Source organism: Rattus norvegicus, chromosome 5 (assembly GCF_021556685.1).
Source record: "Rattus norvegicus strain SHRSP/BbbUtx chromosome 5, alternate assembly SHRSP_T2T, whole genome shotgun sequence".
Lineage (NCBI taxonomy): Eukaryota > Metazoa > Chordata > Mammalia > Rodentia > Muridae > Rattus > Rattus norvegicus.
In genome coordinates this window covers 126,986,792-126,999,786 of record NC_141538.1, presented here as the reverse complement: position 1 = coordinate 126,999,786, position 12,995 = coordinate 126,986,792, and the positions used below count along the sequence as shown (strand labels likewise).

The 12,995-nt window shown below is 40.3% G+C and overlaps 1 protein-coding gene across 3 annotated transcripts in view; it reads right to left on the bottom strand.

Moving 5' to 3' along the window:
- Positions 1–12,995, bottom strand: part of Usp24 (ubiquitin specific peptidase 24) — a 129,762-nt gene that overhangs the window by 90,380 nt on the left and 26,387 nt on the right. For 2 of the 3 annotated variants that reach the window (XR_015619722.1, XM_087549156.1), the window contains exons 2-6: positions 12,023–12,185; positions 10,756–10,823; positions 6,433–6,576; positions 5,755–5,877; positions 287–322 (exon numbers count right to left, since the gene is read on the bottom strand). Coding sequence is in view for 2 of the 3 variants with exons in the window: in XM_087549156.1 (XP_087405282.1) it covers positions 287–322; positions 5,755–5,877; positions 6,433–6,576; positions 10,756–10,823; positions 12,023–12,185 (534 nt within the window). In the remaining variant the exon portion in view is untranslated. 3 annotated transcript variants of the gene reach the window in all.

Here is a 12,995-nt window from a genome sequence, read left to right as displayed (position 1 = left end):
TCCTGTGTGTGTGTGTTCGTGTGCGTGCATAAGATGTGATCAGGCAGATGCCTGCTCCTGCCTCCTGCTGCCATGCCTTCCCCAGCATTATGTGCTCTGCCTCTGGACTTATGAACCAAAATGAACTTTGTTTACACTGCTTTTGGTCATGTTGCATCACAGCAACAGAAAAATAACTAAAAAATAACTAATAATTATTTTCCACTTGTTTAAGATATTGAACTATCAGAAGTCACACTAGAAACTAGGAGTGGTATCTCAAAGCCAAATTAATAAAAGTGTATACCTTATTTACCAAGTCCACCACCCATCCATGAGGCTCCTGTGAGAAAATAAATCCAAAAATTAATATGGGAAGAGAAAAGCTTCCCCATTGTTAACCTTTTTTATTTCCTAAATAGGAAATCTGAAGGAAAAGCATTAAAATTTGAAACATACTTTGGAAGTCTTTCCCTAATGTTTCTTAATGTAAGCCTTTGACATTGCTGTATACAATTTGTTTAATTTTTTTTTTAATGTATTGGTATTCTGTGTTTACACACACACAGTACATGCCAGAAGAGGGCATCAGATCCCATTACAGAAGGTTGTGAGGCACCCAGTGGGTGCTTGTAATTGAACTCAGGCCCTCTGGAGAGCATCCAGTGTTCTTAACCGCTGAGCCATCTCTCCAGCCCCTATGTTATACAATTTTTGAAGCATACAGATCTAGACCTTCGTGGCACTGTCACATGAGGAGCGTGTATGCGTTTGGGGCAGTTGGAGTTTGCTGTTTAAGTTCTCTGAGGAAAAAGAAACCTCAAGTTAAAGTCTCTAAGAAAGTTGTATTTTATTTATTGTGTTTTTCCAAAATAGGGTCTCAAGTAGCTCAGGTTGGCCTTGAACTTGCTACACAATTGAGACTAGTATTAAATTCCTTACTCTCCTGCTTACTTCCCAAGGGCTGGGAATGACCATTCAGGACTGAAATCTTTATTGTAGAAAGTAAAAATTATTACCTAAAAAGTAGAATAAAAGAAAGGAAGTCAAAGGTTAGAGTTCAGTCCCAGCCTTATCATCACCACCCTTCCTGGCTCTCCCTTCCCTTCTTTCTTCTGTGCACTTAGGGCTTAAGTTTAGGTAGAAAGAGATGTCACACCCGCTTTCACAGAGCTCAGATTGCAGCAGTTAAAAGCTAAAAAACTACCACATACACAAGCACTTCAAGTTATGATAAATCAGTTGTAAAAATAAAAGGCAAAGAGTCCTTTAAAGAATAGGAGGTTTCTCCACACAAGGTGCTGTGCAGGACAGTAGGCTAAAGGCAGAAGGCTAAAGTGGTGAGGGCAATTTGGAGAAGGCACAGAGTACACTCCCAGGCTGCCTGGACTGAGTTGTGGAGACTGGCAGTGAGACTGGAGGCAGCAGTAAAGGCCTGGACAGCATGCAAGCGCCAAGGAGAGGCAGGGTAGTCTTTCCATTCTAAGAAGAACGGAAGACCCGGAAGCATTCAGAGAATCAGTTAGAACAAGATAGGATGGGTGGGTGTGGAACAGAATGATGGCAGGACACAGAGTACACACTGGAGGCCTGGCAGGGTTTTAAATCAGACTCTGGTTGTGGTTTGAATACAGGAACTAAGAAAACAGGTCAATTTCGCCAACTTGGGTTTAGCTTGAGCACTGAGATAGTCAGTGATGCTATTTACTCAGTGGAAAAGAAGAGAGGCTACAGGCAACAGCAAGGCCCTGACAGGCATGTGAATCTTGAGAACTCTGTATGACAACTAAGAAGGGAGGGTTGTCTTCTTAACTTAGGCATGCTCAGAGAATAGTCTGAACCACAAAGATAACGTTCTCATCATTAAGGTGACATTATATCAATGAGAACAGAGGACACTCCTTAGGAAAGTACAGTACAAAGACAGGAAGGCCTGGACCAAAGCCAGGTAGCAGAAAACAGCCCAATAACATGCAAAGCAATCCCTGAAATCCCAACAGTTAAGAAGCAGAGGCAGGAAGATCGGGAGTACAGGGACAGCCTGAGCTACATGAGACCCTGTCTCAAAAACAAAACAAACAAAATGTGTGTGTGTGTGTGTGTGTACACACATGTGCACGTGAAGTTAAAGATTTGAACGTTAAATAGAAAACTAAAACTAAATACAAATATAAAAGGAAACTAAACTATAGATATGAGGAGCATAGTACCACAAATATAACACAAAGAAACAGAAATAAGCGGGAAAAGGGAAGGAACACCTAAGACAAAATGAGAAAGTCTAATGTGTATCCAATCAAAGTTCCAAAAGAAGACAGACTGTCTGACAGAGAAAGTAATTCATCAAAAGGTAATGGCTGGGCTAGAAAGATGGCTCAGTGGTTAAGAGCACTGAGAGCACTGACTGCTCTTCCAGAGGTCCTGAGTTCAATTCCCAGCAAGTACATGGTGGCTCACAGCCATCTGTAATGCGATCCGATGCCTCTTCTGGTATGTCTGAAGACAGTGACAGTGTACTCACATACATGAAAGATAACGTCTGAGAAGTGACAGAACTGAGACAAACTCTATTAACCACTGTAAAGTGATTACTATCTCAACAACAGGGGAGTGGCTAAGAAAGACGGATGATACCAACCTCTGGCCTACATACATAGGCATGCACAAAGACCTGAAATACATGTGTACAAACTCACATGAATACATGCACCACAGACCTCATCCCCATTCATGCACACCTCCCCCTTGTGTATGTACATGCACACAAGACACTAACTGTTGAACTACGAAGCTGAATCTGCACCAAAGAAACAGTAAGAATATCTTAATCAGCCACGTAAGAGTTAAAAAGATAAGGGTGAAGGAAGAGGAGTCTGAAAAAGAAGGGAGATGAAATGCACTTCTCATAAAGAACCAGACCAGGAGCTACTTTCTCGACGGGCCTAATCAAAGCCAGAAGACACTGCGAATGACAGATTTATTATTCTGACAAATAATAGCAATTAGTTCAGAATTTAAAAACCAGTGGGGGTTGGGGATTAGGCTTAGCGGTAGAGCACTTGCCTAGCAAGCGCAAGGCCCTGGGTTCAGTCCCCAGCTCCGAAAAAAAGAAAAAGAAAAAAAAAACAAAAACCAGTGAAAATATTAAGAAACGTGAAATAAAGGTTCAGGGCATTAAAAACCATCACTGAAGGACACTTAACTAAAGCATGTTTTATAAGTGAGCTACCTTTTTATATGGTTTAAAAAGAGACAGAAAAGCATTAAGAGACTGTCCACTAGAGATAACAAGGTAGGAATTAGAGGTAGAGGGAACCCCAGGAAACAAACTAAAGTCTATATGTATTACTCATGGGAGAATAAAGATGATGAAAGTCAGCTTTTGTTCAGTTAGTAAGTTAAGTTCAGGGCAGCTACTGAGAATGACAGGAGAACCTGCAATCTTTCATGAGGTTTGTCCATGAAGGAAACCCATGCTGGAGCCACAAAGGATGTAAGGGCAAGAACACTCAGAGGTGGAAAACACCAGCGCATGCTGAAGGAGAATAACCCTTCAGGGAGGGAACGACTAAGACACCAGAGAAGGAACAGGAACCCTAAGGAGCAAAATGCTTGAGGAGGCAGCAGGCAGCCAGGGCTCTCCTGGGAGAAGTAATTCCCTGTGAGAAAACGAGGAGAAACAAAGATTGAACCTTTCTGGTCTCAGTTATAGAAAGCAAAGGGAGGAAAATAAATGTCTGCTGAATATTTATCTGCACTAAATCACTAAGTGTAGCACTTTTACACACTCCTGCCATGTAACACAGTAAATGTGCTATGTTCACAACAAAAAGTGAAGAAAAGACTTTAGTATTTATTTTAAGTTCAAATTTCATGACTGCATAAATTCTTCTTGTACCTGGGTACCTGGCCTTTGGAAATACTTATGTAGTTTTAATTTCTCATTCACGATGCAAAGGGAGTAGAATGGACCCTACTCCCAGGATTACTAAGGGAGTCAACTGGGCATCCTGGGCAATCAGCAGCAGGAGAGGCAGCGCTGCACTAGCCATCCCTCCCCACAGTCCACACACGGGAGACAAGCGCACCAATCGCTTACTTACTGTAACCTTTTGCTTTCTATCTCCTCTACTATACTACAGAGGTGGACTTATCCTCGTGTAGTGTTACACACTGTTTGGCTTGTTGGAAGCTGACTCAGGGAACAAGGAGGCTCCCCCTTGTCTCCTCCAAAGCTCCCTGTCCTAGAACAGGCTGGTCCCCTCACTCTGTGAGAGGGACAATGGAAAGCGGCAAGCAAATAAGGGTATTAAAAACGTGTCCTTGAGACTAGCTGGCAAGTAAATGACTTCTAAGTCAGGTTACTACTGTTTATCTTATCATATAAAAAACATCTGCAGTGAAAAAGAGATGAAAAGTTCATCCATGGAAAGTCTGCTCTACCCTGCCTGGGACTTCAATCGGGAACCCAAGCATGACTGTTTCAAGGTTTCCCCATCTGCTTCTGCTAGGTGACTGTAAATGGCTGATTCACTATTTCTTCTTTTTCTTGTAGGCCTCTCCTGAAGAATACTCTAATCTGCCCTGGACATGTTCTATTGGAAACTGCAGCTGCCTGCCTCCGTTAGACTTCTCCAGTTAGATTCCCACAAGCCCTGGTTTGATGTTACATTTCATTTCTCTCTCAATTGGGTCACTCCAATCTTCACTGCTAGATGTTGGGAGGGTCTAATTTGATGGTGTTTTGCTATCTGTTGCTTCTTATGTATTATTTTATTTGTTTGCTATATAATTTAAAAACTGGGGTGGAGAGATGGCTCAGTGGTTAAGAGCACTGGCTGCTCTTTCAGAGGTCTTGAGTTCAGTTCCCAGCAACCACATGGGGGCTCATGAGCATCTATAAGGGATCTGATGCCCCCTTCCGGCATGCAGGTGTACACACAGCAGAGAACTCACGCATAAATAAAATAAACAACAAAACAGAAACCAACAAATACTGCTCAAGTCATTCAAAACTGGAAAGTTATCAAAGACAGCTTTTTTTTATTCTGTACAGAATAACCATGAGCCAAGAACCATGTACTATTATACTTTTTGATAAAAGCAAGGAGTATTGGTATTTATTTCCCAAACCTAGAATAATGCCAGGTAAACATCAAGTGGCCACACCAAATGTGCTTCTGATGAGGTGATGGACACCATTCTAACAACTAAAACTGACTTATTTCAACTGTTTTTAAAACCCGTGTCTGAATTAGAGAACATTTAGATGATACCCTCTTGTGGGCATAACACTCCTGCCCCGTGACAGATCTCTCGTTATCAGGATACTGGACCTGGAAATGTAGGGACGAAAGTTTAAATGCTGGCATGTTTGCAAGAAAATTCTAGAGAGCACTGAGGACTGTTTTCACTATGGTTTTGGGGTAGAATTAGTCATTTTAAGTAATTTCAAATGCTCTACTCTCTCAAATACCTCTAGGAAACTGGGACACCAATTAAACTGTGGTTCTGATAATCCAGTATGTAGGGCAGTGAAGTAATTTCTTTCACCAAATATAATTTCAGATAAAAAGATTTTTTATAACATTACTTAACAGCAACAGAAAAAAAATTTTTAATAAATTTTAGGAAGTTCTATTAACCAGTTGCAATATTTATCTTTTATTTTCAAATAATTTTAACTCTTCTATGTAAATTGTCAGTTCTGAAGCATAGACAACTTTTTTTTCAACATATTTATGGATAAAAAAGGTGAAAAAGAACTACATTTACCTTTTGGAAAGTAGATACAGGTGAAACAGCAAACATATTTCCCTCTCCAAACACCTCTGCCCAGTTCCTCTGAGACACTTTCATTCTGTTTTTAAAGTGGTATTCATTATCAGGATTGAAAGCCTAGATTCAAAGAGAACAGAGAAACATCACCTACTTTTATAGCAACATATTAGCATTAGAAAAGAAGATAAAAATACAGCCTTGGTTCCTCCACTGATGGAGTTGTTGCATGTTCCTCTGCCCTGCTGGCATCCATGCCATGGGAGATGAGCCAGCAGGGCGAGAGGTCTGACTTGAGGCAAGGCAATGCCAGCATCCCTGAGTGGCATCTTGCCACAAGTACAGCCAAATGACAAAATTGGAGATAATGAAGCTGAGGAAAAAGACAAGAATGGGAGAAAAGGCCATTTATATATCTGTAAATATATTTAAGATGGGAATAATCAGAGTTACCAGGGAAAGCTATTGAAAATCAATTAGAACTAGAGAAGCATTTCTTCTGAACATGATGGCTGCTCTGCTTCTAAACTAAAGGTGAGGATTCTCGCAGCTAAGTTCATACTTTTCATGACAAAATATTCATCACTTCTCACTAGTTACAAGTAGAAGAATAGCAGATTATTTTCAATTAAATCAAAACAAAGAGAGTAGCACTTCATTTTCAAGATACTATACCATTGTAAGCACGCCTAGGAGACCAATGGGAATTGGATCCTGTTTCATCCTCTCTGCAACCAATTCTATTAGCAGCATCAACATGTTGTAGATTCCTTCATGAATTTCAGTTCCCCACTTGTGAACAGCACTCGATGTCAGGAGCTACAAAAACAAAAGGGAATCTAGAATATAACTTGGAAAAACCACAAGAAACCTACAGTTCACCAAACAGATCTCCAATAGTCAAAAACTATGACCAAAATACCCTTCTGGATGGACACGGCTTTGAGACTAGTAGTAACTGCCATCCTGCTTCTTCATGTATCCCAAACTCAGTACCGAAGTTCTGTTTTGAGCTTTAATTTCTTTATAACAAAGCAGTCTGTTTAAAAGCAAGTTTTTCAGGGTCTCTCTAGGTAGTTCTAGCTGCCCTAGAACTCATTATGCAGACTAGGCTGGCTCAAAGTCACAGAGTCTGGCCTGCCTTTGCTTCCTAAGTATTGGGACCAAAGACGAGTGAACCCATGCCTGGTATTAAAACAATTTTTAATTTGTTCTTTTGTTTTCCATTATTATGTCAGGAAACAAAGTAATACAAGGCAAACAGAAACTGGACATCTACTATGGAAACTACTGGTTCCTAACTGTTGCGGCCTTCAGTAACGTTCTCAAATTCAAGAGACATTGTTCTTATTATACCAGATAATGAAAATGTCTCTAGGGAGGCATGATTCTTGTTCGTCTCACTCAGATGTTACAAAGATCGAACGATATAACAAACAGGAGCGTTTAACGAATGGTAAGGTATTAATATATGCTGATAAAATAACATTAATCAGCAACTCAGGAATCTAAGAACAGGAGGATGAGTCTCAAGGATTCATATATTCAATCCACTTCATCCATATCTCAGAAGGACGGCATCTTATCATCTGTCTACTAATAACTATCAATGTGAACAAATTTTATACATTCACTAACTCACTGTACCTTACCCTTTTCGATATGTACAAAAGTAACTTTTTAATGGTAAAGCAAATTTAAAACAGCTCAAAATAATAAGATATTTCAATCTACTCACTCTAAAACATTTATAGGCATAAATATCAAATGTAAAGCAATGATATCATGCTAGGTTCATTAAAATAAAAGAAGTTGGACGCTTCAACTCTTCAGTCCTTAGGATACCTAATTCAAAACTAACTGGCAGGTCAGAGAACGAGGACACAAAGCATCACACTTAAACCTCTAGGCTGCTCTCGCGGGGCTCTGTTTAGATGGATGGTGTTTTCTTTGTATTGCTGTTGGTTTGGGGTTTGGGTGTTTATTTTCTGAGATTGGGTCTCTGCTCAAGCTAGCCTCCAACTCCCAACTGCCCCCCTTAGCTTTCCAAACACTGGAATTACAGGTGTGTGCCACCAAGCTAGGGAGCTAGCTCCGTGTTTTGGAAGATTTCCCTTTATAGGGAAATACTCTGCACTAAAAAGTTACTTTGGTCACATTGAGAACTGAAGAAAAGCAGCCTGGACAAACCTAGATTTCAGTAGTAGAAGAAAGAAACATCAGTTCTACATTTTCTTTTCTGTTTTTGTTTGTTTGTTTGTTTGTTTATTTCCCTCCGAGTCAGGGTTTCTCTGTGTAGCCCTGGCTGTCCTGGAACTTGCTCTGTAGACGAAGCTGGCCTTGGACTCAGAGATCTGCCTACCGCTGCCTCCCAAGTGCTAAGATTAAAGGTGTGCATCACCAACCAGTTCTACATTTTTAAAACACTGTTCAGTTCCACTGTTAGCTCAAATGAGAAAAACTCCAAAGATTACACTTATTTAAACTGGCAAGGTACTATTTCTTGTGGCAGCAGTGACTGAATACTGCTCCTATACCTAAAAATTACACATTAAAATGAAGCACTGATTATGAAGTTTCATGTAATCTCAACAATAAAATGCAGAGTCTGGTCTCATCTCCTTAGCTCACTTTCACTTTGCACATCAAGTTCTACCTCCTAGAAGAGATGGGGAGACAGGCAGCACCTTGTGTAGAGATGGGCATACGGTTCAAACACTGGAGCTGACTCGGATGACTTCTGCTGGCAGAATAAACAAGTCAGCTGGAAAGTGAAAGTAAAGAAGCCACCTTGACAACAAAGCCACTTTCCTGCGCCTTCGCCATGCTGTCAGGACCAACATCTAGAAAAGCTGGAGATAGAAGGAGGAGCCTCACAGTAGGAAGCAGTCACAGAGCACAGCACCAAACAGAGCACATCCTGCCCAGTCTGTGAAGGCTATGCCTAAAGGCACCAAACCTGCTGTTCAGACTTAACCAAAGACAGCAAGTCCAATTACGAGGGCGGAAAGTCTTCTTCATCTTTCTAAACCCTGAGGAACTTTAACTTTTGGCAACTCATAATTCAGCATATCTGTGTTCACAGTTTCGGAGAAAAGCAAGCAACCAGCACCTGATTGCAGTTATCCGCTAAGGGTACAATGCAAAACAGCTCTCCCAAGCGACTCTGGAGTTGGACACCAGACACCAGACGTGAAACTCACCACTGATCCTTCTGGATCTGGAGCTTCCCAACCTAAAGGCTGGGTTGTTTGTTGTTTTTCTTGCCTAGAGATTTGTTTAATGTTTTGTGTGTGTGTGTGTGTGTGTGTGTGTGTGTGTGTGTGTGTGTGTGTGTCCCCCCACAGGTGTTGTGGATGCCAGAAGAGGGTGTCATGTCCCCTGGAGCTAGAGTTACAAGTATTTGCCTAACATGGGTACTAGGACCCAAACTCCAGTCTTCTGAGTTTGAGAAAACTCTTGGTCCCTACAGGCTGTTTTTTAAACTAATTGAATTGTTTCCCATGACTAAATAAACAAGCATTTCCTTCTTTGTAAACCTATGTTCATACTATGACACATGTCGGACTAGGATGTCTGCTATTTTAAAGCTATTATATATTAAGAACACTTTCTATTTAAAATTATAAATTGGTGAACAGATACATCTTAAGGACAGACCTTGATTCTAAATAATTTCTATCCAAATGCAACTTAAAGAGATTTATTCCCTTTATTCAAAGATTAAACCATTTTGTTTCTCAAATTAATTTTGTTATTGCTTATGCCTTGAATCAAAGTACAGACAGGAATAACCATTAACAAAACGATCATTTATGCCAGTAAGTTTTAAGGTAAATACAAATATCATCCATCTGTAGGTCTAGTGACTTAATTTGCACAGGGGACAAAAATTAATGCAAAATCTCTAAGTATAAGACCCTGGGAAACTCATTCCAGCCAAGTGTACTGAGCACTTGGTTTTCTACTGGGGAAAAAGCAATATCTATGACATAGCCCTTTCTCTTGTGAGGAAAAAGACTCAGGTCCTGAAAAGGCAACCAGGCCGCGTCAGACTGCGTTTAGAAGGACAAGTCTGGGGTCTCCTAGTTGAAGAAGAGGGCTGTGTAAGAGAAGTGACCAGATTGAGGAGCAAACTTATCATTCTGGCTTTGACAAGAAATGTTCTCATCCATGTCATTTTTTTCAGGAAGAACAAACTTTTACAAATTTAAAATATGTTTCTGCCTTGGTAAAACAATAAGCATATCGATCCCTGGGCCTCAGGAGCAGGATTTGTGTTGTAGGTATATAGGCTGGGACTGGGCTCCACAGTCCTGCATTCTGACTGGTTTTCTGTTATGGTACTTTGATTCTTTGAGGCAAAGAAACATTCCCACAATGAGGGATGGAAACATACAAACCAAGCAAATTGTAGTTATACATTTAGGATTATCTACCTACCTAATCTACCTACCTACCTACCTACCTACCTACCTACCTACCCACCCACCCACCCACCCACCCACCCCCTCTCTCCATTCACACACACTTATGTATATAACAACAATTAAAGAAAAAGAGGCCATGGATTTCAAAGAAATCAAGGGTGAGTACATAAAAGGTTTAGAGGGAAGAAAGAAGGAAAATGATAATATTATAGTCTCAAAAAATTCAAAATTAAAACAAAAAACAATAAACATGAAGTGGCCCTGACTTGGGTAGTGAACACTAATTTACTAAGTGTCACAGCCTTTATATAATCCCCTAGTATAAATTAATCTATTAAATACTAGGAAGTAAGAGTTAAATTTACCAAAGGTAAGTGTGAGCATTTAAATGAATGAAAGTAAATTATTGTTAAGTTTCAAATTCAGAGCTTACTTCATAGAAGAGAATTTCTCAGTTGAACAAAGTCCGTGAACTGATTACATAGATTTTTACATATGCATAACAAGTTCCTAAGACTAAAACCAAAGGCTTGCCCCTACCAGCCATCCAATCAACACAATTCCTTACCTTCTTAAATGCTTCAGGCATGCACCGCTCCATAAATCTTTTGCAGTTCTCGTCAGACTCTGAAAGACCTTGGTTAAACAGATAAGAACATGTAAGTTATGTAGATTCCAAGTGCTTTTTTGTAGACATTGTATATCTGTTCTAAATTCATACATATAGACCGTTTAACTCAAAACTTTGATTCTTAAGCGATTATTAAAAGCAGACATTGTGCTGTAGTAGTTTGCTGAGAAATAATGAGAGCATTCAACTAGACACTAGTTAAACCTGAAATGGACAGTCTTGTCTCCATGCCACAGTAGCTTACATGATCTGAGGACAGCAGCAGCTGCTTAGGAGCACTAGCTGCCTGAACAGCCATTTATAAAGCACCTGATATCCGGGACATAGGCCTAATCATATGCCTTAATGCAGATGAGTTCTGTGTAAATAAAACAAAAGAACTGTGCCTGGCACCGCACAAACAGCAAGGAACAAATGCTAAGCGAATGGAAGAACCTAGTGTAAAAGAATTCAGTGTTTCTTAAAGTTACTGTACGCACTTACTTACTGTGGGGTGGGTAATGTATGTGTAGGGAGGTTGGAGGACAGCTTTCAGGAAAAGAACTGTGGTTCCCTTCCACCATCTAGGTCAATAGACTTGGAGGCCAGGGCATTTACCTACTGCGACAACTCACTGGGTCCAGAATGCTTTTCTCTCTTAAACTTAGTAATGAATTTTATCATTGGGAATATTGATAAACAATTTTATTTTCCAGAATTCTTGCCTAGCATCCTAACAGGTTCTTAATAAATGCCAGTGTTGGGAAATCAATACTAAATACACCATAGATGGCTGTTGAAATTAAACTTAGGCCTAGTCAAAATACTTCTTTTGATGCATCTTACATTTAATCATGATAGTAAACTACACATCCTTCCCATCCCCTTCACTCCTTCCTCCCCACCCTCAGGGACTTGGCCTCACAGATGCTAGAGAAGTACACTGCCAGAACTCTTCCTATTCTGAAAAGCCCCAAATTGAGCCCAAATATAAAGTGCTTCAAGCTCCTAGGGGAAAAGTTAATTTTCATCTCTACAAAGCTTTTCAATTGTATTATAAGTAATTTTATGCTCTACTAGAAACAGAAACAGCTTCTATCATCCCACAGGGAATGACAAAGAGTGAGAAAATAAACGGTGTGACCAGAATCACAGCCAATGATTTGTGTTTGACCTACATGAAACTTCATGTCCTGCAACAAACACCTGAGGTGTGGAAGCTCACCAAGTCTTGCTAGGTAGGTAGAAGCCAGCAGACATTTGCCTAGTGATTCTTCTCGCTTGTATGGGATAGACCAGTGATCAGTCAAAACACGGCTTTCCAGCTCATACAAATTTGTTGTAGGAAATTCAACTCCTTCTCCTGAACAATTTCCATTTTCATCATTCTTCTGAGAAAAAGAGATGAGCATAAGAAAAGCACTCCAATTAGTCACCCCTCCAAATATTCAGTATTTAACACCCAGCAGATGCTTAATCAATGGTAATTATGTATTCCTTAGTGTGGATTCATCTTTCTCAAAAACTACAACTTCACCAAACCCCAGAAATTCCCAACGTATCATTCTGATATCCCCACTCCCTCTCAGAGGTTATCATTCTCCTGAATTCTCATTTTCTCTTTATAAAATATTAAAACTACATCCCTGTCAGCCGTATTCTTTTCTCTCTGACCATGAGGCTGAGCTAGAGGGCGCCATCCAATCTGCTTTCATCTCCTAATCAGCCCCATTCGGCTCCCAGAGGCCTCACTCCCCCAATGACTGCTGTTATGTCCACAACGGAACTTACACAGCTTCAAACCAACCACTTTTCAATCTCCCCAAAACTTCTCAGGAATATTTGATATTTGGCCTGACATTCCTGACATTCCTCTTAAAAAGCTAGATTTTTTTCCTTCTTTGCCCAGTTTGGCTTTTCCTTCTCTACTCCCTTCCCCTTTATCCACCAACTATATGAGTCCCTCAAGTCTCGGTCAACTATATGGACCTCAAGCCTCTTCTCTGTTCCAGACACTTTTCATATTTATTTATCTGTTTCCCAAATCTCCATTACAACCTACACACAACTCAGGAACCTCTTTTGTGCTTGTGGGTGCCCAGTGAGGGTCTAAGAGAACACTGAATTCCCCGGAAGTTAATAGGTTGTCATAACAGTCCCAATGTGGGTGGCAGGAAGTAAACTCTGGTCCTCTGCAC